General features: G+C 48.0%; 1 protein-coding gene across 1 annotated transcript in view; it reads left to right on the forward strand.

Moving 5' to 3' along the window:
- Window positions 1-5,672: 5,672 nt before the first annotated feature.
- The window catches only part of STK32A (serine/threonine kinase 32A), a gene marked incomplete at both ends in the record, with an annotated part of 32,098 nt that continues 10,085 nt past the window's right edge, over window positions 5,673-27,685 (forward strand). Inside the window, 6 exons of the mRNA XM_082323947.1 lie at window positions 5,673-5,724; window positions 13,510-13,565; window positions 14,769-14,920; window positions 17,614-17,787; window positions 21,352-21,389; window positions 27,592-27,681. Coding sequence (XP_082180073.1) covers window positions 5,673-5,724; window positions 13,510-13,565; window positions 14,769-14,920; window positions 17,614-17,787; window positions 21,352-21,389; window positions 27,592-27,681 — 562 coding nt within the window. The remainder of the gene's footprint in view (window positions 5,725-13,509; window positions 13,566-14,768; window positions 14,921-17,613; window positions 17,788-21,351; window positions 21,390-27,591; window positions 27,682-27,685) is intronic.

The raw sequence follows: 27,685 nt of genomic DNA on the forward strand, positions 1-27,685 counted from the left end.
ATAGGTGAGTGAATTAGTTCAGTGAATGGGTGTCTGCTTTTGGAACAAAGTCCCTTTTTCTATTCCCAGTGAAAAAATTCCTCTACTTGGGACATGCCTCCTATTTCTGAGTTGACAGAGTAGGAAAGCTCCAGTTTTCTTAAGGAAACTGGGAGAAAAGTTTTACTATTTTTTTTTTTCAAGTGTGCCCTCTTTTTATTGCAGATGAAACAAAGCCCCAGCTGAAGGAGATGAGACTCTCTGTTTGCCATGGAGAATGAATCCCACGCCAGCCGTCAGTCGGCACCGAGCCGAGCGGCGTTCCCCCGTTTCCCAGCGGTGGCCGGGCAGGCGCAGCTGGGCTGGAGCCCGCGCCGCTGCCGGGCTGGGGGCAGAGGCTGGCTGCTCCTCAGAAGCTGTTGCAGGAGAGCTGCTGTCTGTGCTCTCATTTGCTGTTTCCTTGGCCCGCTCTGGAATTCAGCTTTAATATTTTATTTCTGTCAACATACAGAGATACCGAAACTCTCCAGATGACCCGCTCTGCAGAGAACAACTCTGAATTAATACTTTTGTAACATTTTCACTTCTGATGCCACTAACTGTACTGGTTTTGTCCCAGGTTCTAGCTTTTGTTGAAAATAAAATCTTAAGAATAATGTTTAGAAAAGAATTCTAATGACTTAAGGTAAAAGTTTTCAAATTTCATTTGAGTCGCCAGTGTGAAAGACGAAATAGAAAGGATCCTGAATCCAGCAAATTTTAGTCTGTTCAGGAAAAGCTGATTTGACCATGCAAAAGGCTGCAGGTGGATGCTCTGAAAGGTAAAGTCTGACCTTGGGCAGGGAAGGGAATCTCAGGCCTCTCCCATTGCTGGAGCTGTAGATTAATCACTAAACATTCCCTGCAGCATGAACTTGTTATCCTACCCACCAGAGATGCTTTTATTTCAACCACTTTGTTATTTTCTTTCTGTGTGATAACTGCTGGATCCCCATCCTCGTTGTAGGGGTGTGCAGGTCATCTCCCAGGGACGGGAGCTGGGGTGCTCCTGATGGAGAGCTGACCCGTCTCCAGAGCCCTGCTAAGTCTTCTTACCTCCAGGCTGGGTGGTGAGGACGGGCGTCCCCTGGTCCAGCTCTGCAGTGAATCCAGCCTCTTTCTTCTTCTGCAGCCCACGTGTTTATTTTTCAGACGATTTGATTTGGTGCATTTGACTAAAATTCAGGGAGTTTTAGGGGAACCCAAGCTGTGTTTCAGCTTGTTGGTTCTTCTCCAAGTAATACATGAATAGGGCTAAAATTGGGTAATTACTTTGACTTCTAGCTGTGCTGGGGCAAGGACTGCTCTTCCTAGGAGCCCCAGGAGCCCCAGGAGGCTTGGAGCCTGCTCCAAACACTCAAGAATGAGAGAGGAAAAGCCAGTGTCCAAAGAATATGGACAATGGGATGGGAAATGCGGTGTCTGCCTTTTTACGGGATCCTTTCAAATAGGAATGTGTCTGGACAGAGGAGGCAGCGTGCCCACTGGGACTCGGCCTTACAAAGAGCAAAATACCTCAGGCTAAGAGCAAAATAACTCGGGCCGTGCTCAGCTGGGACCTTGCTTTACCCCAGGGTGTGAGCTGTGCCCCCGAAGTGGGCAGGCTGGCGGTGATGAGAGCGAGGGAGTGCGGGGCTGGGCTGGGCTGGAGGCAGGGTGCTCAGCACCCCGTGGGGCTGGCCCCTTCCCAACGAGGGTAACTCCTTGCCCTCAGACAGGGTGCACCTGGGTAGGTGGGGGGGAGTTTCAGCACCTGACCCTTCCCTTATCAGAAGGAATAAAAATCTGCGGCATCACATGAGTTAAAAAGAAGGAATAAGCCCCAGACCGGGCAAAGGGAACAGTCCGGGAGCACGGCTCGAAATGGCAGGGGGTTTTCCGCCGCGGCAGGCTGATCAGAGACGCCCGCCCCTCCCCTGGCCGCAGGACTGTCACGGCGAAGCTGCGGTGCCGCTCGGAGCAGCGCTTCCCAGGCCCCCGCGCCGCTGCCGCTTCTGCAGCCGGGAGCCGCTGCCAGCTGCACCGGCGCGAACCGCGGCCGCGGGGCCGGGGCCGGGGCCGGGGCCGGGACCGGGGGGGCCCGTCCTCACCGCCCCGCGGCCCCCGGGGGCGTGGCAGCGTGGTCGGGCAGCGGCCCCACGCGTGGGCCTTCTCCCGCGCTGCCGCAGGCTCCTCCCGCCCGGGGCGGGGGCGCTGGCCGGGACCCCGCGGGGCGGCCGGCTCCTCCCGGGCTGCTCCGGCTCCTCCCGGGCTCCTCCCGGGCTCCTCCCGGGCTGCTCCGGCTCCGCCCGGCCCCGCTCCTCTCCTCCCCGCCGCAGGCTGCCGCTGCCCGCTCCAGGCGGCCGCTCGGTCCCGCCCGCGGCCCCCTCCCTCCCTTCCCCTCCCCGAGGTAGGTGCCTGCTTCGGGTGTGCTCGCCAGCCCGGGGGCTGCATCAGCCCGGGGTTGATCCTCGTCCCCCGCGGCGCGGGTAAGGGGCGCTTGCTTGCTGTTGGCGACCGCTCGGAGTGCGCGGGGTTTGCGGGCAGTAACTTCATCGCTGCCTGCAGCGGGGTGGGCGCTTTCAGGCTGGGAGTCGCAGGGGCAGGCTGCCAGGGAAGGGCTCCAGCGGGGCGAGAAGCAAAGGTGACACCGATGGGACCCGCTCTCATCCTTCCTGCCCTTCCCTGTGGCTGCGGAAGAGTTCAGAATAATCGGTAGTTTCTCTGGGACGAAAGCGGTAGGGTAATGTCATGTGTTGCTGTGCTACTGCCCGGTTTCGTTGCTCAGCAGAACAGCAGCGGCACCCCCGCCCCTGAGCAGCGCTTAAGCAATGAAGAGGTGTTCAGAGAAATTATTTGGGAACCCCTCTGAGTCAGTGGTCCTCTTCTGAGGAGGCTCGGTAGTCGCCCATCAGTGATATTTCTAACACTGCAACTAGCAGCTCGCCTCTTCTATAAACGCCTTAACCCTTTCCTTAGTGCTGCTGAGCTCTTGTCCTCGTTAGAGACCACAGCCCGCTTGCGGTGCGAGTGGAAAACCCTGGCGACGGCACTCAAGTGGTTACTTTTCCTCTGCTTTGCTTTGGTTTTACACTTACCTTGTTGAGGGTAAAATACGCGTGGCGATGTGAAGGTGTGCTGCCTGGCTCTGGAGGTGGGAGCCTGGGCATTCCCAAGCGGCTGCTTTCTCACGCCTGTAAAATTTCTGCTGTGGTGGCCAGACTGGCTGACGAGCCCCCCGGGACCGCTGACGAGCCCCCCGGGACCGCTGACGAGCGGAGCTGCTGCCACGCTGCTCGTGGAACAACTGAGTACGAAGTTAACATGGAAGCGTTAGTCGCCTTGGCTGGAGGGAAAATAATGATTTTAATCATTTTGTGACTTAGCAGTGCTGAACGGGAAAAAATGTATCATTTCCTACCCTGGGTATGCTATATAAAGATACAAATTCTAGCAATTACTACTCAGACTAGCTTAACTTCAAGGAACACCTGCACTCCTTCCTCATAGCTTTTATGTACTGACGTATTGTCAAAAATAAATTAAGCTACAGACTCCTATACAAGAAGATTGCCTTGAGCAGCTGACCTTGGTTGACACCAATAAGATCACTGTGATGTAGAAGCATCAGTATGCGAACCTGATTTGTGGCTATTACATCTGAAGGTGCATTTTTCCTCTGAAGAGTAAGTTTTGGGGCTTGAGGAAAGGTGCTGGTGTGGCTTTGTTGCAGACTGAAAGCTCGATCTGTTCCCTTCGGAGGCACCGGGAGGGATTGCAAACATTTGCTGCTTCATTTGTTTTATTGTTGGATCTTGTTTCAGTTCTCTGAGATGAGAAATCAAGATTTTAGGGTTTTTTTAAGTTTGCACTGGGTTTTTTTTTTTTTTGCCTTTTGAGAAAAGCAAACTCGCCTGCTCTGGGAATAGTGAGATCTGCGTGAAACACAGCAGCAGCATGGGTGGGTTGCAGTTGAGATTGTAAAATGGCTTGGAAAGAGAGTGCCTTGTGTGCTGCCTCTGATCTGTTCTGGATGCCTCTTGCTAGTGGTGGGACAGACTTTGAGGGGTGCTGGGAGACCTCTCAGCTCCAGCCGACGTGGGGAGGATGGAGACCATTGCAGTCAGCCGTACATCGCTTTGGCAGCTGCTGCAGCGCCATCCACGGTTGGATTCCCAGGATTGTCATACTGGGGATGAATTTTACATCACTGCAGCCCAATTCAGGACAACACCCAAATACAGGGGTTGCTTTTAAACTTCAGGCAAGCTTTGGCACTTGCTTTAAGGTAATCATCCTGACCCGGGGCGTGAGGTTAGAGCCGAGTTCCCGGCTGAGTGGTGGAGCTGGTACAGGGGACCCACAGCATCCCATGGCACTCCCAGTTTCCAAGACTGTCCCAGTAATTATCTCTTCTCCAACATTTTTTTTATGATTCCTTCCTTTTGTGCTTCAATAACATGACTTTGTTACTTTAAAGTAAAAAAGTGAAGCTACTCATAGCTGTGTTTTCAGAGTGTAGATCTGAGAAAAATTAATAAGGCTGCATTGCATCCTTAAGCGTTCAGTGAAAATACAAACGCCCTGGAGAACGCTCCAGGCTGGACAAAGTCTGGATTGTGCTGCACTGTTACTCCCTCATTCTATTCCTTTAGGGCTTTACTTCCAACAAGAAATAAATGTGTATTTCACCGGGATGTCAGTATCAAAATAAGCACATGAAGGTGCTTTGCATGTAAGTGCTTTAAAAATAAAACTGCTACTGTACCCAATAAGATCATTCAAGCTATCCTGACTGTCACTAAACTATACAGAATCATATTCCCCAGTATACATGTGTGTCTTCAGGGGAGAACTGGAAAATTAAAGCCTGTGTTGTCTGCTAATGAACAGACCTGTCTTTCCGCAGTGTAAGAGGAAAACCAGCCACTGCAGCCAGTGCTGAACCATAAATCAGAAGGTTTTCTTTTTTGTTCACAGTTCATATCCAAAACATTTTTTGAAGCAACTGAGTGGTAATTACACCTTAATTTTCCATTCAATCTTTTCATTTAAAAAAAAAGTATGCATTTGTCCCAAATGAAAGACTTCTGTAACAACTTAAATCAAAAGGGTGACACTTTGGATTTCTTCTTATATACCTTTTACACTTCCACATGACCTTAGTAGTCAAAAGTGCCTTTCTCATTTTATCTAGCCAAGTCACTATGTCTATTTATTTTGGATATTGACCTCACTACAATTAGTCATCATTGAAGCTACAATATATACTACGTTGCATGATACAGCAAACGTGAGCCAGATCCTCAGATCTTTTGGTCTCTTAGTCTATTGCTACACTTCCCTTAGTGGGCAGCAGTCCTGGTCTAGGTTACAAGGTCATGATGCTACTGGGTTTCTCTAGTAAACTCCATTATAATGTGCTTTTTCCCTGATACTCAGTTTTGTCTCCAGAGCAGTGAACCTCCAGTGAGAAATTTGCAAGCTGCAAAATGCTTCTTAACCCTGAATAATGACGACTTTTTGCCTCCTGCCTTCTCCAGGATGCAGCAGCAGAACATTGCCCAGGTCTGCTGGGAGTGACCTGTGGGTGCCACCGTCCTGGCGGCACCGGCTTCGAGGGTGGTAACGTAACTGAGAGAAGTGGAGAGAGCTGAGCCTGGGCTGAACACACCATGGGAGCAAACGCCTCCAGCAAGTCACCAGCCTTCGATGAAAACGAAGATGGTAAGAGCTTTTCCTAGTTATTGTCTGGGACTTCAAAGTCCGCCTGTGCAGCGACTGTGACTCTGAGAGTCACCGCCAGCTCCCGTGCTGGGGTTGCAAACACCCGGACGCCTGGGTTAAGCAAAGGCCTGTCAAGGTCTGCAGCAGCAGCGTGCCCTTGGTCTACTGCAGAGCTGTGGTCAGGTGTCAGGGTGTCCTTTCGTCTCCCCTCTCTGCGGCTGGGCACTGGGAGAATAACTGTTGGCAGAGGTTTGGTTTTTGAGATGTCTCCGGGGTGCTGCCAGGCGCTTCGAAGGCAGGGAAGAAAGGCTGCTGTGCTGGAGGCAGGGGAGGTTTGTTCTGGAGATCACAGCACAAGGAGGACTGGCATGAAGTGTGGTGGGGAGATAGCTTGAGCAATGCATGTTCCCATCCCTGCTTTGGGCTTGGTGGGAGGGCCACCGAGAGAGACCCGGTCAGCAGCAGCAGAGGTGGAGGATCCTGGTGACTGCCCAGCTGGGCAGCTCTGCCCGTTGGCACTGGAAGACCAGCACACGGCCTTGGTCGGCTGGAAAAGGAGAATACATTGCTGAGAGCAGTACTGGAGGCCACTGTCACTGTGCTGCCAAGATTGTAGAGACAGTCATTAAAAGATTGTTCCATAAATATATTTCCTGTTCCATGAGTCAGCTTGCTAACTGCCATATGGGCTTTCACCTGGGTACAATCATAAAATGCATATGCAGATAAATACAAATACATACAAATAAAAGTAAAATATATGAGAACCTAGATGACTCATAAACTGCTGTCCCAAAGGTAAGAACTCCAGTCAGGGAAGGCGTAATCCTGATTACTGGGGATGTAAGGGGAAAAGGGGGGACATTGACCAAAACCTGGCCTTCCTCACTCAGCTCCTTGAGGAAAGAGGTCTCGAGGAGGAATGCGCTTAAATTCTGGAAAGGCGGTGATTATATCCCGAGTAGTGACGTTAGTGCTTGTGGCAACACAGCCTTCTGCCCCGGGCTGTGGCCGTCCCGCTGTTCGGTCTCCGTGCGCACGTGGCTGCTTGGGGAAGGGCAAAGTGACTGCGCAGCAGCGTGTTCCCCTCGCTGCCCCGAACCTCCCTGCCGTGATCCAGCCCTTCCCTGTGCGCCTCGGTTTGTCAGCCCGCAGAGAAGATTTCACACTTTGGGGTCTGCGTTTGCTGCTGTTGCCCTCCAGGCGCAAAAGGAGCCGGCGAATTGCTCCATCCTCGTACTCTGTCCTGCTGCGCCCGCAGTGCCAGCTGCGTTTGCGTGGCTGTTTGGCTAAATTGGCTGTTGATCCCAAATGAATAATGCAACTGCTTGTGATTTTTCTTTGTTTTTCATGTTTTTTTTCCACTTACTTTAATGCAAAGAAATCCATGCTGTGAGGTGTTCCTGGAGATTTTATTCCTGGTGCATCTAAATGCTCAATATTTGCATCTCTCATAAATAACTACCTGTGCTAGCTCAGGATGACTAATACTTTTCACATTCCCGATCACCTTCCTTGGGGTGATAGGTCCTGGCTGTGAGATTGACTGTAACAAATCGAATTTTCATTGGGGTGGCTGGTCTCTCTGCTGAGTCTTTCGCTGGCTTCGACATGCCTCGTGCGGTATCAGCTCCCGTGACAGAGAAATAAATAACACCCCGAGCAATGCGGTGACCTGTGCAGGGTGACTGTCCTGTAAATCTCCTCAGACAGGTGATTTCTCATGAGAGCCAGTTCTGGGCTTGGAAAGGGCTTGGTTTCAGCAAAACCTGACAGCATGTGAAGCCCCTGTTAGCTCTGTGGCAAAGGGCACTGGGCTTTCCAAGTGTGAAATGCCATACGCTGTGCTCGGTGCGATTGTGTGTCATGCTGGGAAGGCAAGGGAAAGGCCTGGTCCTGACCATCTCAAGGGGTTCAGTGTTGCTCTGTTGAGTTTCAGTAGGCTCAGGGGTCACCCTTGCACCCAGATACAGTGTCCAGACTGGTGCAGTTGTGCTTTCATGGCCCTGCCCAAATTTAAAAAGTGGTAGCATGTTTTTTCTCTAATTAGTCATATTTTAATATACTGGGGGGAAAGAAATCCAGCTGAAATGGCGATGTCCCCGGTTAACTTTTCCATTGTCTTGGCAAATTTGTGACCAGAGATTGTATCACCTTAGATGTCACAATCTTGTCCTTATTCTAATTTCAATTAAAATTGAAATTAATTAAGAGCTGCCGGGTACAGCAGGAAGCAGCACAACAGCTCTTCTGCTCCATGACACTGGAAGGTCACTTCCCTGGGCTGCGGCCGGTGGAGAGCGGTCCCACCTCTTTGGCTGTGCCATAGAGAGCCTTTTCCTTTGGGACCTGCGTAAATATAAACAGCAATAGCAGTGCTCTGGTGCCAGGAAGGCACCTGATTCTTCACAGCCTGAATTCCACCTCTGGCAGTGCAGTGCTGCAGCTGCATCCACCGGTCGGGCAGATGCCGCTCACCGGAGGCGTTGCTGGGACCCAGAGCTGGGGGAGGCGGGAGGGGGAAACATCCCGGTCTAACGAGCATTTTGCCATTGCACCAAAGAATTGGGTCTGCTTCTCAGAGAACCGTGCCGTAACGTTCAGTGATTTCATTTCTCTATACTACCTCTCCATTTGCTTAAAAATAAAAAAAAAAACCAATGACTTGGAGAATACTCAGGCAGCTGCAACAAGGTGAAACCTTTTGCAAAACAGGGTTGTTAAGGAGCTGATTTGAGGGTGAAAACATCTGGATTTATATTGTGCTGTAGTTTTCTGAATAGCCATGGGCAAATTACTTAATTCACCTTGCTGTGCCTCTGTTCTTTAGTGGTGGGCTCCCTTCTCCTCCCAGAGCCCGGCCGTTCGCTCTGTGGAGCGTGGACCACCTTCTGCCGTGCACACAACAGGGCAGCAGGGCTCACGCCTTGCTCGGCCTCCTGTTGTCCTTTGATATGCACACATAGTCATAGCACCTCTTGCATATATTTCCAAATTGCTGTTGCTATAATTTGACTATTTTCTGTGGTGCCATGATTTTTTTTTTTTTTTTTGTTTTGTTTGTTTTTTTGGTTGGTTTGGTTTTTTTTTTGAGGTGGACTACTCAAAGGGGCTTTGTTTGCCTTCAGCTGAAGTGGGATGACAGCATTATTTTTCTCTCAGCGTTTCCTCTGAGTAGGCACAGTTGTGGATAACAAGCTAGTGAGATGAAAAGAAAATGTAATAACCAGACAGAAGGTTCAGTGCTGCAAGGTGATCTCCCCTCCTGATGTAGTCAGGATGAGACCACGTTAAAAGCTGGATTTTGTTTGTGCCGCTTCTGGGCAAAAGGGTGTGGAAAGCATACCGAAGGATGGCAGCCAGGTATTCTCCCCAGCTGGCCAAATTTGTTGGAAGATAAAGCAGAAATAGATAGTAGGTGAGGACAATGGCTGGGTGAGATGGACATACATCATTCTGTGGGCCTTTGCTAGCGTCCTCTCTAGTCCACAATCGGCTGTTCTGTCTTTAAATTGCCCTGGGATTCAGAAGAGCGTTAGATGTATCTTTGTTCCTCTGCCTGGATCCGCACCGAGTTCAGCTCCCCGGTACAGAGGGACTTGCGTTAGCATTTCTGATCCTGTGGTGGCACTTGTTTTCCTGAGGCTGCAGAGCAGAGAAGGAAGGGAGGGAGGAAATACAATGAAAGTGGGGGAAATTAGGGTGACAAAAGGAGGACAAGTCATAACAGACCGTGCGGTGTTGTGCTAGCTGTATTGGGATGGGAGGACCTGGGCCCCCTCAATTATTGACTTCCACTTGGCAGATGGAGTTTGGGGGCTTTGGCAGGGTTGACTTGTCTCTGATGAGGACGCTTTTCATGGCTAGGTAGGTTCTGTATTTTTTTACCTAAATATTGTTCCTTGAACCTGGATTTAGAAATACAACCCCTGCTTTCAAAATGGTATTTCACGCTTATGCTTCCGTTGGTTCTTTATAGCAATTTTGTTATCTTCCTTGGCATCTCTTAAACATAATTTGTCTGCGTTGGCATATCACATGAATTTTCTCTCTGAAGGGCAAATGCTTTGGCTTTTTCATTGTTTTAGATGCCATCAGGCAGTGAAATGAGGCTTGTCAAATCTGTAGATGTGGATTCAGGATGAAGAGCATGTGTTTGGTTCCTGATTTGGACACCACAAATTTCAGTACTCTTTGGAAGTGAGGCTCTGGACTGGCTCACTGTGAAAATCGGGAATGGTAGAAAAGCTAAAACAGAGAGAGGTTAAAATGTGATCGTACCTAGTTTGAGAGTCTTAAATAAAAAGCATGCAATTTAGCTTTCTTATGACCAGCTCAGCTATAGACCCGTGTTTAAAATGCTAATGAAAACATTAATATTAAAAGACAAGGAGGTATAGGGCGATAGTATGTTCATGAAAGCATTCCTATTAAAAGTCAATGGAGGTAGAGGGTGTTAACATGCAAAATCTGGCTGCCGGCTTAACTCCTCTGGATTTGCAGCTGTTCCAGATGTTAATGTCTGGCTGGACCTCTGCGTTTTGTGGTCTGCCCCCCTCTCGCAGAGCCCCGTGCGGGGTCCCAGCACCAGGGACTGGAGACTCCCTCTCCCCGCGGTCGTGGGCTGCGTTGCACGGCACCTAGCTCCTGCAGCTCACCTCTCCGGAGCGGGCGCTGACGGCTGCTTCCCCCTCTCATTTTTCCCTGCAGGTGATAAATGTCTTCACTCTCCCTTTTTATTCTGCAGGTATCCACTACCCTTCTCTCAGATGGTCTAACTGGTAAACAGATCTAGTTAAATTCAATCATTATCTTATTACAATTATTATCAATCATTCTCTTATTACAATTATCATCTTATCACAATCATTATCGTATCATATTTAGCTCTGATATTTGCATCTGTTTTTCCAGGTTTGAAAAAGGGCTTCTGTGCCTAAAAGCCGGTATTTTTTCCAAGTGCTATAGCTGGAAACCATGAACTTCGCTTTGGTTAAATTGTAGCATCCTAACTGAAAAAGTAATGGCAATGAAAAGGACACATTTTTAAATTCAGTGTGCCTGTTTTAAAAAATTATTTTGAGCATGGGTTACCAGCGGGTATTACACTCCTGGCCAGGTATGCAGTGGCTGTTTTCAGCCTTTTTTTTTTTTTTTTTTTGGAGGAAGTTTGGGCAGGCTCAGCGGACCGTATGGCAGTTTGGTGACCCTCATACATCATGTTTATGCTGAATGAAACCCACTCTGCCTGGTTAATTTCTTTGGAAAATACATGCATTTTGTTAAGAAAAAATCCACTTGCAAAGTCTGAGTACGCTTCCCTATAGTTGCGTGGTGGCAAGGATCAGTAGGTGCCTGCCCTGTTATCCTGGTGTTAGCTTAGAGGCAGGGCGTGTCCCGAGGAAAATAGGTTTATTTCTGATGGGTATCGTGCGCAAGTCCATAACGAGGAGGATTCATCTGTTGCTGTGGCAGAGTGATTAACAACAGCTGGCAATCTCATCTGATAAAAAGCTTTGGGGACAAACACCTCTTGGTTTCTGTGCCGTTCAGTTCAGGCAGTGAAGAAAGCAGCAGATGACAATTATGTTGAGAGCTGCGCTTCTCAAGACAACCTGTGGTCTCAGAAAGCATAGAGAGGACAAGCTCTGTACCCTGAAGCACAAGTTGCTCATGTGCCAGTGTTTCTGTGCAAACAAGACTTCAAAGTGACTGCGCCTGTTCGCTCCCCAGCTGACGAGACCCGTGGTGTGTGGGTCCAGTACTGGCTTTAACGCCTGGCACAGCCGGAGCCCGAGTACATCTGAGCTCTCTGGTACCATTAGAGCTGTCTGGGAAGATTTGAGCAGGCTACAGCCCAGTTCTCCAGCTCTGCTGGAGCCTGGAGCTGGAGCGGTGGGCCATGGCAGAGCGAGGGGGCCGGGGGGCTCGGCGCGCTCCGACCTGTCTGCTCGGGGATGGTGCGAACGTAATTGAAGTATTTCAGGTCACCCTGAGAGGGCAACGCCAGTGGCACCAGATGGAGCTTCCAGGTAGGGCTTTCACGCAAGACATCGGCTTAGAGCCTGCGCCTTGGAAAGACCCCGTCGGCAGCCCGCAGCGAGCACCAGGTCAGCTTTGGTAGCACAGCCCAGCCTGTGGTTTGACAGCCTGGAGCTGCAGACTGCGGCTGGAAGGACACCTAAGGGTGCCTGAGGCTGCTGTCAGCAGACAAGCGCAGGCATAACTTGTGTTTCTTTGTACAGCAACTGCTTTCATTCTTATTTCACTTGAAGCTGGAAGGGAAAGAGGCCTTGAGGTTTTCCTCTTGTTTAGCAAAGTGCCAGAGGCGGTGTGAAGTCTGTGGTGGCAGAACACCCTGCTGTTTGTGCTAACATAGGGTAATGATGGTAATAGCCCCAAGGCAGACCTCCTGGCCACGAGACCTGGACACAGCGCTGAGAGCCTCGCGGCAGGTTGCCTTCTGAGATGGTCATTAAACTAGCTGTTGGTGGTGGGCCTCAGCAGGGAATGGAGGGTGCCGCAGGGCGTGCAAGGCAGAGGTGGACTCGGTGTTCGCTGGTTCCCGTGGCCCTCGCGGGGGGACAGCACTCCCTCGCAGCCCCGCGCTGGCTGCCGGCAGCCGTGGCTCCGGCCGCAGGGTCCAGCCCCTGCCAGCGGGGAAACAAGAGGGGCCCGAGGCGAATGAACTCTGCGATTTCAAGCCCATTACATTGGTGGTATCGCTCAGTTCCAGGGGTCACACTGATTAAAGCTGATGAGTTATAAATCTATCAGAGGCCTTTTTCTGATGCCTTGAATGAGCGTTTCAATGCGGTTGGTTCAGCCAGCAGCGGCCGGTTAAGGAGCAGATCCCCGAGCATGACCTTTCCTTAGCTGACAGCTGCTGGGCACAGCGCTGCTGCACCAGCGTCTTGGCGAAGCGTTAGCAGGATTCGGAGCATTCAACTCAGTAATCATTGCTATGGTACCTCATCCAGCAACCGGCAGCAGGGTCTGAACCCAGTACAGTTAATCTGTGTTTGCTGTATGCTAATTTGATTTGCTGTTTCTCTGGATCTATTTATTGCCGGAGATGAAACACAGGCAGCTTCACCCTGGCTGACCAGAAACACTTGATATGTAGGGTCCTTCAGATTAGCACTTAGAAAACATCCTCGCTTGCTGTGCAGATGTCCACCTCGCAGCCCCGTCTCCAGCCGGAGGCCAGAAGGGGAAGGGGAATGCGTGTTCGCGCGCCTCCCTCCCCGTTTCAATGCACGCTCTGCAAAGCTGCCGCGCTTCTGCTTCCCTCCTGAGCAGAAGCATCCATTCTGGATGCTGAGTGGCAGCGAAGCTTGCAGCCAGGGTTGCTGTGTTTATCTTGCGCAGTTATCGAACGGCTGTCTAGAATACCACAGGGATACGAAGAACCAGCTGCCCGTTTACATCTTCACATGTTATAAACATTTGATGGGCTAAACTTCTTTGCATTTGGTTTCAGCAGGAATAAGATGAGACTTTGATGTTTAACAGGCAGGGCAGAGTGAGAACATTCCTCGCCGGATCTGCCAGTGACAAAGGCTGACCCAGGGAACTTGGCTTTGCACTTTAGCTGGAAAGAATAAAAGCCTGTTAAACACCAAGTTTTAAACAGCACCCAAATCTCCAAAAGCAACAAAAAGTTACTAGGGTATCCCTTGTTTTTCTCAGCTCTTCTCTTAAGGAAAAAAATGTAGAAATAATGTGATATCATCAAACGGTTGCTCAGCTATTTAATGTTTGAATGTTTGCTCTTTCCTGCAGTCACCTTCGACCATTTTGAAATTTTGCGAGCTATTGGGAAGGGCAGCTTTGGAAAAGTAAGTATTTTGTGACCTAATCACCATTTGGACAGCTGGAAATGTAACTGAGAAATGGGCGAATTAAAGGCTCACATGAGAGTAAAGAAATAAACCCCTGCATTGTCAATGAGCTTTGACCTGAGCTTCAACTCCTGGTAATCAAGAAGGAATCGCAGCCTGATTCATCATCAGTTCCGTAGAGATTAAAATCAAATACTGATAAATCAAATGAGCTGAATTTCATTATGTTGCTGGATAAACATTTTCTAAGATTCCCCAGCAAAGCAACACTGAACATCATGATGCATCTTTAATAAAAAACTACACTCAACATGAAAGGCCTGACAGTTTTTTTAAGGGGAATATTTCTCTGTGAAACACAGTGTTTGTTATTAAGCATCAGGTGAAGTCATAGGTTGGTTTTATTTTTATGCTGTTGTGGAATTCCACGCTTGTATACGCTGACAGAATTCCAGAAGGTCGTTTGCCCCTTCACATAAAGGCACTCTCGTGCCAGAAATGGGGGGTGTCTTAGGAGCAGAGTGCGACAAGGACCTCTAGACAAAGAGATTTATTTGGTGGCGAAACAAAAAAGGTTGACTGAAACTTTGCAAATTCATCCCAAACTCATAAATGGGTTGTGGAAACAAATCTGAAAAACCAGTCTGTTTTGTTTTGCAGTTTTACAGACTCCGAGTCTTTCACTGAAGCAATGTTTCTTTCTAGATTTGGTGAAATATAACTTTAAGAAGGGTTAAAATTCAAACCCCAGTACCCCCCCAACAAAGCCCAAGGTTCTTTGTGAGCTGAATGAAACTTATCATGAAGGGGGAGATCAGGAGCGGCTCCCCAGTTTCTAAGCTGTAGTTCTGTGCTGGAAAGGACTCTTCCAAACGGTGACTGATGTGGGAGGGACGGCCACAACCACGATTAGTTAGTGCTGTTAAAGAAAACGTTGACTTGTGCGCGATTCCCTATCTCCTGTCTTTGTGGTGATAAATTCCTTCCCTTCACCGTCCCCCAGCAAAATTTCTTCTTTGGCTGAAAACTGGGTGAGGGATTTACTAGCAATGTCCAGCATTGCAGCATCAGTACCTGGAGCTGTGACTTAGCAGCATGGACTTTGCTAAAGCCTCTGGAGAATGCTCCTGTGACTGTGTTTTACCTGCCTAAATTTGCTGACAAATCATCTCTGATTTATCCCTCAATTTGCTCACTTAGGTCTGCGTTGTGCAAAAAAACGACACCAAGAAGATGTATGCCATGAAATACATGAATAAACAGAAGTGCGTGGAGCGTAATGAAGTGAGAAATGTTTTCAAGGAGCTGCAGATTATGCAGGGCTTGGAGCACCCCTTCTTAGTTAATTTATGGTAAGATATTGTTCCTTTGCTTACCAGCTAAGTCAGCATTGGCAGTTAGAGAGATCTTTGAGACCAGACTGGCCTACTTTTCTGCTGCAAGCCGGTTCCAGGAGCAGCTGGCGTGTTGCCATCCGCAGCGTGCCGGGCGTCGTGCCGCCCGCCGAGCTGGGCACGTGTGTCTCACCGGCAGCCAGCGGTGAGTGGGCTGCCCGAGGCGGTGTCTGCAGGGCGAGCGGCAGCGATTGCCTCCGATTGCTCTGGAGAACGCATCTGCGCGGGCTGGTCCCATGGTTCTTCGTTGGAGGTGGGGCTCCCCGTCTGTTCCACTGACCGGGGCGCTGGTTTCAGGGGACTCTTGTTTAATTAAACAAGAAGTTAGCCCCCTCGACAAGCACAAGAGAGTTTATTTGTGTGTTCCCTTGTGGTTTCTTCCTAGGCAGGTATTGCTCGTTACCATAACCCAGTTTTATTTAATAGTGCTCTTTTGCAACAAACAGCAGCTCCCAGGACCACGCATTAACAGCACGGGATCGATAGGCAAGCAGTGCTCTGTTTGCAGCGTTTCCCTGAGCCGTGCTTTCTTCTCATCACCTCCTGATTCTGATTTTGTGGTTTATTTTCGTACTTTAAACAGCCTGCCTTAATACCTTGTTGATATTTGACTGAATTGATGCTAATCAGCAAAGATAAAAGCAACTTATCATTGAATTTACTGTCAGAAAAATAATACCATTCGAATTTTATTGCAGAAACCCATATATCTATAGGGGAAATGTGTACACAAAAGAGTCTCTTTGCTTTAAGAGTACCTGATAAATGCAATCCATGTGCTCTGGTTATGGTCATTTTTCAACCATTAGCAATGGGATTGACCAGCTGAGTGATAAAAGATGCTCTAATTCTTTCCCCTTCACTTGATTCAGCATGTTTTCCTGCAGTGGAGCAGTAGAAAGGAATTTTAAATAAGACTCTATTACTGTTAGAGTCTGCAGGTTAATTTTATTAGGGCACCAGTAACATTTCACGTGGTGTGATCTCATACACTGCCTGATCCGGTGGTCAATATCCTGTAGTTATAGGATTCCTCTGGGGTGGTGGGTAATTACATTTATTGGATATTGGATTTATTTTTAGAATGAGGTAGAACTTATCAATGCTACTTGAACAAGCAGTTCCAGGCAAAACTCACTCAGCAGCTGAGAACTTAGCAGCATACGCATATGTATAGACCTGCACAGAGCAAAGCATCTGAGTTTCCCTGCTTCTGTTCTTATCGTGTCATCCCTGGCCTCGGGTATAGCCTATGGCTTTCCTGCACTCTGAATGATACACAGACTACAGGCTTCATGTGGAGTAATGTTCTGGTTCGTGGTGTTGCTCATCACATCAAGAAGCTTGTGTGAAAGCTCGTAGCTGATCATTAGACTGTCTCAAAGGGACACTTGGTAAAGAATTGCATCAAATGAGGTCACTTAAAGAGGAACGAGATATAGCTGCATCCCCTGTTGTGTTGAGCACATGGGTTTATTAACAGGCTGCTGCCAGGAGAACCGGAGCCTGGTTCTGAGTGCCTCTGGTGCACAACCTGCTGGCTGTGCGTCTGGGCAGGGCTGTGCATGCTGGTTTAGGGCTCCTCTCTACATTGCTCCTATGGGCAGCTCCCTTGGGTGCTTGGAGGAGACAAAATGTCCATGTTGAAGAGCTGAGTGTGAACCCCAAGGGGAGCAGACAGCGTTTATCCAGAGCTCCAAGCTGGATTTCCACTGCTGTGTTGAGTTACCAATTGCTCAGCCAGCTGGGACTTCACAGCAAGTGAAGGGATCTTCCAAAGTCCCTTGGAGAGATCTTACATATGCGAGTGCTGGCTGGGGCAGTGCAGGCTTTACGGATGGTTTTCAGAGCACCAGCACAGATGTGACATGGGTGATTTCTGGAGCTGCACCACTCCATAGTTGAAGTGGCAGCTGTTTTAGTCGCTGCCCGTGGCTAGCCTCTCCTGACGGTGGGCAGTGGGTGGCAGCGGTACCATCTTGCTCCTCACACATCCCAAGTGGAAGCCTTTCATTAGCTTGTAGCCGCTGGCACCAGCTGTTAACTGCTGAGCAAACGAAGCTGCTGTATGCTGCCTGGCAATTCAGGAGGCAAGCAGTAAACGAGAGTCAGTATGAGGTCCTCTCTGAAATAAAATGCATGGTCCACACCTCCTGGGCCCTTTCTGGTCTGTGCTGTCAGTCGCTGCCACTAGTATCCCATGATAAATGTGCCTGAGAGCTGTGCCCGCCTGCCAGACTCCTGTCCATCTCCCTTCGCAACTGTTAGGGGGAGGAAATTAGCAGCAGGCTGCATTAGCGTAATGGGTTTGGATGTGGCTTTGTTTTTAAAGTGGCTGATAGGAACAAGCTCAACATAAAAACATTGGGTTTCTGTTCTCCTAGTGGGCCTGCTGGTAGTTGTTCATACAAGCAGCACTGACTAGGTTATGGATCAGAAGCTAAATTATTGTCATCTCAACTATTTTGAGAATCTAGGTGGTAGGAGTTTAGTTGCAGCAGGAAACGGAGCATGGAAAGGTCATGAAATTATTATTTACCAAGTGAAAAAGTTCCAAGAAATAATAAGTATTCCCAGAGGTACCATATGTCCCTTTTCAACCTGTCTTTTTTTAATATTATCATCCTTGAACCATGCTTATGCCATTTTAGGTACTCGTTCCAGGATGAAGAAGATATGTTTATGGTTGTAGACCTGCTGCTTGGAGGGGACCTGCGTTACCACCTCCAACAAAACGTGCGGTTTCAAGAAGGCACCGTGAAACTCTTCATCTGTGAGCTGGTGCTGGCCCTCGACTATCTCCAGAGCAGGCACATCATCCACAGGTCAGCTGGGGACCTCGTGGGTGGACTGATGCTCGCAGACTGCAGTAGGGGCAGACTTGTTCCTCTTCGACATGAAAGGGCAAATAGAAGCTAAAGAGCTAAACAAAATATTCTCCCACATATGTTTGTGTTTATGTGAAACACTAGGCTTCCCACAGAAAAGCATTTCATATACAACAAGGGAGCAAGCTGTTTTTCCCTCCGGGATAGCTATGATATAGCATATTTGAGTTGTTTGCTGATCCTGCAAAAAGGTGTCTCTAATAGGTTTAATTAGTTGCAGCTCATTAATATCCATCCTGGTCCGGAGAGGGTAGGTGTCAGCATTCAGAATTCCCCTGCTGCCACACTCGAAGGTGTCTGCCTTTTGCTCCCCTCTCTGTACCACACTGAAAGACAAGGAATGGGACCAAACACAGGTTTTTTTTCTCTATGAGATTAAATCACTTTCTAGAAGTGGCCAGAGTTTCTTTTTGGCCACCAAGATTTTTCATGGCCGGTGAAAAAATATTTGAGCTCTTCCCACACATTCAAAGACCTGCAAAATAACAGAGGAGGTAGAGGTTTTCCCTCGTTGGAGACGCAGGGTTTGGCTCCGGACGGACAGACGTGCGGCTGTTTCCTGCTGGTGTACTGGGCAATGCAAACCTCGGGGGCCCAAGGGTTTGACTTAGTAGCTGCTAATGGGGTTTGAACAGGGAGGGACTAGCAGGGGGTTAATAAAGGCAGGGAGATTATCTCATTTATAAATATCACTCCAGAAGAGCATTCTTGTGAGGTGTAAAAATAAAGCATGGTACAAAACTTAAAATTGAAATGATCCTGGTTGTTAGGAAGGGAAGGAACACGCTGTTCAAGGGCTGATGAAGATTAACGCTTGTTCATGTCCGTAGCGTTTAGCTGCCATTTCCGAGATGTGAAGGCAGAAAGGCTGATGCTTGCCGTGCCCATAGCACGCCCTCCACGGTTGTGGAGAGCCCCAGAGCACCAGAGAGGCTTTGCTCTGCTTCAGTTGGAGCCAGACCTCCTTGGGGATAGCTCCCGCTTTCTCAGGAGTCTCATCTTTCATGCTGCTTGTTTTGTTCTATACCTGCATAGATTTCTACTCTGATGCACCTGATCTTGGCAGGCAGGCCACCCCGGCTGCCCCGTTCAGGCTCCAGCGGGCGCTGCTGTGGTCGGCGACACGAAGCCGGTGCGCGATGGCAGGGGCGTTGCGCTGGCCGCCTCTGCCCGGCCCCTGCTCACCGGCACCAAATAATGGATGAGCATGAATTAAACATCGTGAAATGCAGACTCGGCTGTCTCTCTCCTGGGCAGCGAGGGGTGAATCCCCACGCTGTTGGCTTGAACAAACAGAGTGGGGCACAGCCCTAAGGGAAGCACGAGAAAGAAATTCTTCTCTATTAGTAATATATTACTATTAGTAGTAGTGTTTATAGAACTAAGGGGCTGGAGGTTCTTCATAATTCGATGCTATAAGAACAAGTCTGCATGAGGAGGAGACTGTTCCTCATAACGATGAAAGATGTGAAGCTGCGGGAGCACAGGGTGCCCGGGGCGCTGCGGTCCCTGTTCTGAGCCGTGTCCCTGCAGTTGCGTGGCCGTCGGCATCGCGTGGCCGTCGGCATCGCCGAGGGGCGGGCCGGCGTCCTGCTACGGCTGCAGCGTAAGGGCAGGTACAAAGAGAACAGCCAAGGGGCAAACTCCCAGAGGGTTATTTGTAAATATAGAGGGATGAAGCTAAAGCTTAGACTGCAATGTGTATTTCAAGCAGCTGTATGTGTTTAAGGTGAATTGAGTACAACAAAACATGTATGACGGTCTGTAAAATTTGCAAGTTATTTAATTAACACTGCAATGCCAGTTGTTTAATTAACACTGTAACCCAGTGGGACAGTATTAGATTGATAAAGTAACTCAGCAGAGTCAATTACACTGCAACATCTGTAATTGGGAACATCAGGAGACAGGCAAGCGGTTGCTTATTTTGTCTGAACAAAGCTGTGCAGAGGCAGCAAACACAGACTGATGGCTGGAATTATTACCCAGCTACATATAGAAGAGTGGGAAATATTTGTTAATTTTTTCAGGCTAGGAAATGGTGTAACCAGTTTATACAAAATAAATATACAAATAATCAGTAAACAAAATGATCCCTGTTCATTGTTTGCATCCTGGGAATGATCTCCCTGTGCTGGTGTAATTCCATAGGCTGCATACCAGACTGAGTGAGATCAGAAAAGGCCCCAGTGGAAATAAAAAAAATAATAGTTTAGAAAAAGGTTGAAAACTGGATGAGAAATGAAAACGTGTCTTTATGGTTCATTTCAAAACTTTGAAAATATTTTTGTATCAAGGGATTCAAAGAATCCATTTTTTTCAAACTCTTTTTGCTGAAACATTTCTTAAAATTTTTCCTTAAATTAGTGTTTTCTCAAAAATACCAAGTGTGGCATCACCATTTTTCGCTATCATCAAATACAGTGCTGCTGACCATCTGGACTGTTTGGCTCTAACCTGTGGCACAGCTTTGCTGCCCTTACGGGGAAAACCAGCAGCTTACCTGAAACCACCCCCTTCTCTCTTGATAAAGACGCCCGCCCCTGTGGCGACCTGCGTGATGGGGGATGGCACAAGGAAGGTAACTGGTATTTATAACCCACTGGGAGTAGTTTGGGTGAGAGGATGCCAGAGAACTGTAGATTATTACATGATAATTAAATGTATTGTCTTTTCTTGATTCCAGGTGGCTAAGTGAATTCAAACTTTATCTTAGTGCTTGCATTTTTAAAGATAAAATCCTAAACCACCTCATTTCTTCCCTTTGAACCCCCGGGCCTGGTGGGAAGCATCGGGACAGTGCAGGTTATTGCATGCGTGCCTGCCTCGTCTGTGTGACGATCTCCTTATGGTGCGTTCAGTTGCCAGGTGCCTGGCTCGGGCTGATAGCAGGTGAATGGGGACTGATGTAATTAGCTCATTAAAACCAGGTAATGTCTTGTAAAGTCACTCAGGTGGATACAGTAGGCATATCAGGTGTATGTTTTCTCCCTTCAATGGAAAGCATTTCCCAACAGCATTGCTATAGGTATTATTATTTTCGTTTTTTATTCAGGAACAAAACCTGTGGGGAAGCCATTTGTTTTTAGAACAAAAATGTTAAAATAATTGGATTTTTACTGAGTAAACAGGGAACTCGTAGAGCTCTTAATGTAGTCTTGAAACAGATTAAGATGTAAAAGGAGGAAAAAGATAAAAAGAAGCTCTAATGTTGTAGGTGGACTACCTGGGTGCTGCTAGACCAAACACAGCAGCCTTCACAGCCGTAGCCCTGTACCACCATCTCTGCTTTTGTTGTTCGATTAGTCGTTCTGTTATGCCTAAATCCAACCCTGCAGGAACATCAGAGCTCAAGAGCCCCAGCAAAGACACCTTCGAGGGCGTGATGTCTCTGGAAGTGTGTTCCTCCAGAGCCTGGGCTTTCCTAAAGTGTCTGCAGCCATGTTTCATCTCACTTTTCTAGGCTAATGGCTGTCTCCCCTTCTCTGCCTTTTTTCCTAGAGACATCAAGCCTGACAACATTTTACTGGATGAGCATGGTAAGTGCCCGTTGCTTTGTGGTTGTGCATATGCCTAAAAGCAGAGTCAGAAACAGGACATCCAAGTTAAAGTTTAGGTGCTTGCTGGTTTCTTCATCTTGTGTTGCTTTGTCCCCCACAGTTCAGTTAGGAACGGGACCATCCTTCCATGCTTTGGTTGCTGTCTTTTGCTTTTTGAGTGGCAGTGTTGTGTACCTTTAGGGCAATGGGCACCCTCTGTTGCTGCGGTATTTCTGGGGGTGCCTTAGTGTTTAACCAACACCTCTGACCGACCGACCTAATGGTGTCTCTAGAAGGCATTGGCAGGGACAACACATTTTGTGCTGCTTGTGGTCAGCTTGCCTAGCAGACCTTATTTTAAGACATTCTCGGCTCTTTCATAAAACTTATTCAAAATGTAATTGTCTGAATGGAAATGCTCATGTAATGGCAGTCTGTGTGTAACGTATGCTCACAAACAGAATGATGGTTGAACAGATAATTTTCATTCAGGTATTTTCTTTTTCCCTGAGCGTTTGACATTGGGAAGGAGCTTCAAAGAGGATTTGAAGCTGGGTATATTATAGATGTTGCTATCATTTTTTCTTTAGTCTTTTTGTCAGGCAAAACTCTAACTATATTCTTGCATTACTCTCTAGACACATTTTTTGTCCTGGTAAAGCTCTCACGGTGAAGCTCATTAGAAAAACACTTTGTCATTTCGTATTTTTTGAAAATCCGTGTACCTGGCTTGTTGTGAGAAATCTTCATTAGCAACTACAGCAAGGCACTCAAAGAGAAAAAGTCAGTACAGGGACAAGGCGTATCTGAATTCGTTATCACTTCAGAGGCTGTAATAGAGATGCTGAAGCTCCCAAGGAATCACCGTGGCTCTTGTGTGTGACTAGGGTTGCCTGGCAGCACCCGAGCCCAGACGCTACTTATTTTGCATATGACCTCTAATTTCAAAGTGCTAGCTAATTATTTATTTAGGAGCTGTCAGCAAAGCTGCTTCTGCCTCCAAGTGCAGTAGCCTCTCTCCTGCCTCACTCAGTACTTCCCCTGCTGTTGCCCCATGGACAGACGGGTGCGGAGACCCGTCCTCCCTCCTCCCTGCCGCCAATGTCCACTGGTGCGATGTGGACCGGGGTGCTCCCGGCGCTGCCGTGGCTCCGGGGCCGCCCTGCCAGCCAGCGCTGTGCGGAGCCGGTGCAGGGCTGCATTCGGTCAGTCCCCACCAGCAGGCACAGCGACCTGTGACCATCTTCCAGGAACCGCCCTAGCTCTGCGCCCCGTAGGAGCGAGGTGACGCAGCCACCCGAGAGGGAGCTGGGAGCACTAGAGCCATGGAAATGTAGGTCAGCATTCCCCTGAAGAGGGGAAAAAACAGAGGGGGAAAAAGCTCTGCTTGTCTTTGCAGTTGCATTCAGCTCAGCAGGACGTAACCTGCAAACTTCTATAATGACACTGCAATTTGGGTTGATTTTTGAGCCTATTCTCTGCTTGCCGTGATGTTTTAACTGTCTGTTGCAGAGGTTTCAGAGTTATTTTCAGTGGATGTACCCTTGACTTCAGTGTCCTTCTGACTATGACTTGTAGTATTTCTTTTCTTCATCCGTGGCAGCAAAGGTGTGTCCTCTCATGCATACAGAAAGCTTTGTGCACAAAGTTCAATTTTTTCTTGTCCCCAGAGCAACTGTTATTGTAGCATGTTTATCTATATTTAGCCTAGTAGATTGTGCTTGTTTTTCAGTATGTCTTTCCCCGTGGAACAGAGCTGCAGCTCCCCATTCCCTCTCCTCTCTCTTCACCAGGCTTTCACAACTGTGATCACAAAATATATGCTATTTGCTAACATCAATTTTTTATCACGTTCTTGATTGAGACCAGTCCCCTGAGAGTATGAAGCACCTGAAGACCTTCAGCAATCAGACTTCAGTCCTTCGTCTTTTAGACTCTTCTTGCCCCTAACTCCGCCCTTTGGCCCATCTTCCTTTCCAGCGGTGACGTGCCTTTCCAGCTGTGACTCTTTCACCCTTTCACATTTACAGATTGAAAGGTGCCCATATCTGTTACAAACCACAGCACCCTTTTTGCTGGTGTTAATCACTGACGAGGCTGCAGGAGCCCTTGCGCACATCATCCAATCTTTGTGTAGGAGGCTGGTTCAGGTTTTTGATAGTACAAAAGCCTTTAATGATGCCACACGTCGAAATGTGTTGTCTTGCTGCTGACTGTCATGAACTTAACCACACACCTCATGCATTTTTCTCTGTCACCCTGGTCGATGACATTCTGTATTACCATATCAATTTCAACTAAGAAATTAAAGTGAGCCATAATTAAAGTGGAATATTGGCAAACGTCTTTCTGTGCAATAAATAAAGCAGTTGTTCAACATCAGAGATTTGGACCAGGTCCCACAATGAAAAGATCCTCCATAGCTGACCACCTTCAACAGTCATTCCAAGCACAAAGTGATTTCCTCCTTCAATGATAAGTCTATCGATTTGGCTCAGTGACAGCACAGCTCACCTGGGAATAAAAGAATATAACAGATGGCAGTTTCCAGGAATTGTGACTAATTCATCAGGAGTTTTTGGCCAGGTCATTCATGTAATAAAATTGACGAAAAGCTTGGTTTTATCTCTAGTAAAACTGAGAGGTTTCTTTGCAAGAGCCCGGTAATGGCTTTGCTCAGTATTATTTCTTGTACCACTGCTGAAATGTTCTCGAGGGCAGTGCTAAAATGGGTGAGTTCATGCCAATGCAGGCACTGCACGCGTAGCCCATTTGCTCTCTAATCTCAGATAAGAATGTTACGGCACAGTCTGTCTAAGTGCCTCCGTACTCCACAGCTCCTAATGTCTCTAGTTTCATATTCTTTAAAATGTTATCTTAGTTGAATCTGCAGAAACCTTATATTCTTTGCACAAAAGGTGCTGTAGAAAGGTGAAGGAATTATATTGAGAGGTGCTGACTATAATAAGAAAATTCTTTGCCTTAATGCAGAACCAAAGGCTTGATCCGAAAGTGCCAATTTCAGGCAGGCAGGCTGAGCTTTGGGAAGGACATGGTGCCTGGAGTACAGCGCTGGCTGTGCTGCTTCAAACCTGGCTGCAGTTAGAGATGCTGAGCAATCGGGAAAACACGAGCCCTAAAGTTTGACCCTAAAGCTCAGCAGCAACACCCAGTGCTTCCCTCTTGGTTACCAGTAGCTGCCATCCCTGGTCGCCCAGTCCACCCAGTTCTGTAACGCTGCCGTCGCTGTTCAGCCTCGTCGCACTGTCCAGAGCCTTCCTCCTCAGCCTCGGTGGCTTGATTTGATAATTTCCCAAGTGGGCTAGTTTATAAAACTTGTGATTTTATTTGAAGTGAATGATTTAAAAGATGCATCCAGAGAAAGGCATGTTTGTGCTTGGAATATCAAGTTCTTAATAAGTCTTTATGATTCATATTTATGAAAACAGCTCCCTGCAAAGTCGAATGAGAGCTAGAGATGAAAGAAAAAACAATGCAAGGACGTAGAGGACACATCCAGACAAGACAGTTGTATGTCATTCTTTTCTCTCAAGGACTCCCCAGCGATTTGATGCCTGTTCTTTAGTGGGCAGACTGAAGAAGAGAGGTCCCGGCTGATTTTGTAAAGCGGTGTAAGCAGCAAGGAGAGCACAAGTCTTACAAGGAGCGGCTGAGGGAGCTGGGGTGGTTTAGTTTGGAGAAGAGGAGGCTGAGGGGAGACCTTATTGCTCTCTACAACTGCCTGAAAGGAGGCTGTAGCGAGGTGGGGATCGGTCTCTTCTCCCAAGTAACAAGCGATAGGATGAGAGGAAACGGCCTCAAGCTGCGCCAGGGGAGGTTTAGGTTGGATATTAGGAAAAACTTCTTCACTGAAAGAGTAGCCGGGCCCTGGCACAGGCTGCCCAGGGCAGTGGTTGAGTCCCCATCCCTGGAGGTATTTAAAAGAAGGGTAGACGTGGTGCTCGAGGACATGGTTTAGTTGGTGGACTTGGCAGGGATAGGTTAACGGTTGGACTTGATGATCTTAAAGGACTTTTCCAGCCTTAATGATTCTGTGATTCTATGAGAGACATGCTCTGGACAGATCGGTCGGGTACCGCGTGAGGGGTGAGCTCTGATGTTTCGCCTATGCTCCCCCAGCAGTGCCCACGGCTCACCAGAGGGACCTCAAGTTTTCCTTTCTTCCTTCAAACTCAAGCCTGACAAGCACCCCAGATTTGATAAGGAAATCTGTGTCTTGGTGGGACTCGCAGTCCAGAGAACCCAGAGGGGCAGAGACGGGTCCCACCTGCATGGGGCTGTTAGCAGGTTGCTGTCCTGCTGAGCTCTACCTGCCCTTGCCCTGCCTGAGGCAGTCTGATGGTGGAACTTGAAATTGCTGAAAAGCTGGATGATAGCTTCTTGGGGAGGGGCTGAAGGATTTATTCATCCTCACCAGATGCTGACATGGAGGTGGAAGTTAAGTGGTTGCGGTGTGCTCCCAGGAAGGGGTTGTGTCTGCCTAGTCTGTTTGCCTAGCTGTAGTGTCGGGAGGTGTGTGGACCGGGGCTTGGTGCGAGGTGGGAGCCTGTGCCTAAGAAAGAGGTGGTCCTTGTCCCTGGAAACTCACAGCCCAACACTGAACATGCTTGGGTTTGCATAAAGCATGGCAGGCCTGCTTCCACCAGTTCTGGTGGACATCTGCTCCACGCCTGGCCTGTCCCTAGAGGAGCTGTACACGTGCGTCCAGCCGTCCTCCCGAGCTGCAGGTTGCGCGTGCTGCAGGGTGCGTTTTGCATGCTGGCCGTGGCTGATACGGGGTGTGGGCAAGAGGCTCCTGTGCTTTACACACTGCACGTATCGTTGAAGAGACACAGGCAGGAACACGGACATGATACGGTGTTTTCAGGTGAAATCACAAATTCTACTTTTATTCCCAAAATTTTCCTAGCTGGGTCAGATATTTGCAGCAGGCAAACTTGTATGACTGTTCCCATATAACATATAGGCACAATTGTAAATATTTACTTCAATGTTTCATAGCATCCAGATAAGACAACAGGAATTCATTACCAAAGCATCAACTTTTAGACATGTAAACGTGATCTTATTCTACTTTAACTCATGAACTAAAGCAGCAGTGAATTTCTAGCTGTTGAAGCTTATGACTGAGGGAAGTATTGTCATAGCATCTCCATCGGTAGAAAGCCACTTTGCTTTGATCTCTATGGTTAGAGGAAACAACAGCAATTCAGCCACCCTCTGTTATTGCAGAGGAGGGTGATGAGTCTGCAAAACACAACATACGAAACGTCTGAGGCTTTTGATAATGAGCCCAGCTCTGTCAGGGATGAGCAAGTTCAGTGCCTTAGGAGAAGATGCAGGAGGTCAGGAGGAGGAAGAGACTGCCTGCATTTAATCAGAAGAATTAGGCTGAACTAACCCACAAGTTTCAAAGAAATTCACTTCTGTGAAGCCAGCCTTGTATTGATCACCTGTACTGCTGTACATGATTGATCTGCTCACTGATACGAGGTTAGTGAGTAAGGAATAATAAATTAAGTGCTTGCAAAAAAGAAAAGTGCAAGTAAAAGAGCAAGCAAGAGCTAGGTGGAAGCATTTCCTTTCTCATCCCTGCAAATCACATCCACCTCTTGTACCCATTTCAGTTTGCAGGCAGCAGCTGTGCATATTGTAGCAGCGATAGCAGAAACCATTCCTACCCCACAAGGGGGTTTCATGATGTTGGAATTTCTTGTGCAAGGCTCTTTTGCTTGCTGCCAAAGGTATTTTGTTCCATTCTAAAGAGGAAAATGGAGAGAGTGCTTAGTACCTGTGAAAACCAAAGGGCCAGTAGCTAGAAAGCCAAAAATATCAAGGATTTTTTTTTTCCCCAAAAACATAGTGGAATTTTTTCTGTGAGAAATGTTCAGTTCTCTTTCCCCCCAAATTTCGAAAGACTCAAAACAATCATCATTAAGTGACTTCTTGGAGAACTCAATTTTTTTGCTCCCCAAAGGGTAAATAAGGGGATATTTGATGTAACAAGATACATCTGTAAGCAGCCCGCAAGCTGAAATATTTTCTATCGGTTCTCCCACCAGAATATTTTTTTCCTGGAAACTCCTTTCCATGGAGTATTTTACTTTAAGTTTCTGATTCAAAGCCGTTTCTCGTGTGAAATTAAAGCAAATCAAGTTACATGTTAACCTCTGTCTTTCAGGACACGTGCACATCACTGATTTCAATATTGCCACGATGCTGACTAAAGAAATACAAGTCACCACCATTGCTGGCACAAAGCCGTATATGGGTAA

The sequence above is a fragment of the Platalea leucorodia genome (assembly GCF_965183815.1).
Source record: "Platalea leucorodia genome assembly, chromosome: 11".
NCBI classification, from domain to species: Eukaryota; Metazoa; Chordata; class Aves; order Pelecaniformes; family Threskiornithidae; genus Platalea; species Platalea leucorodia.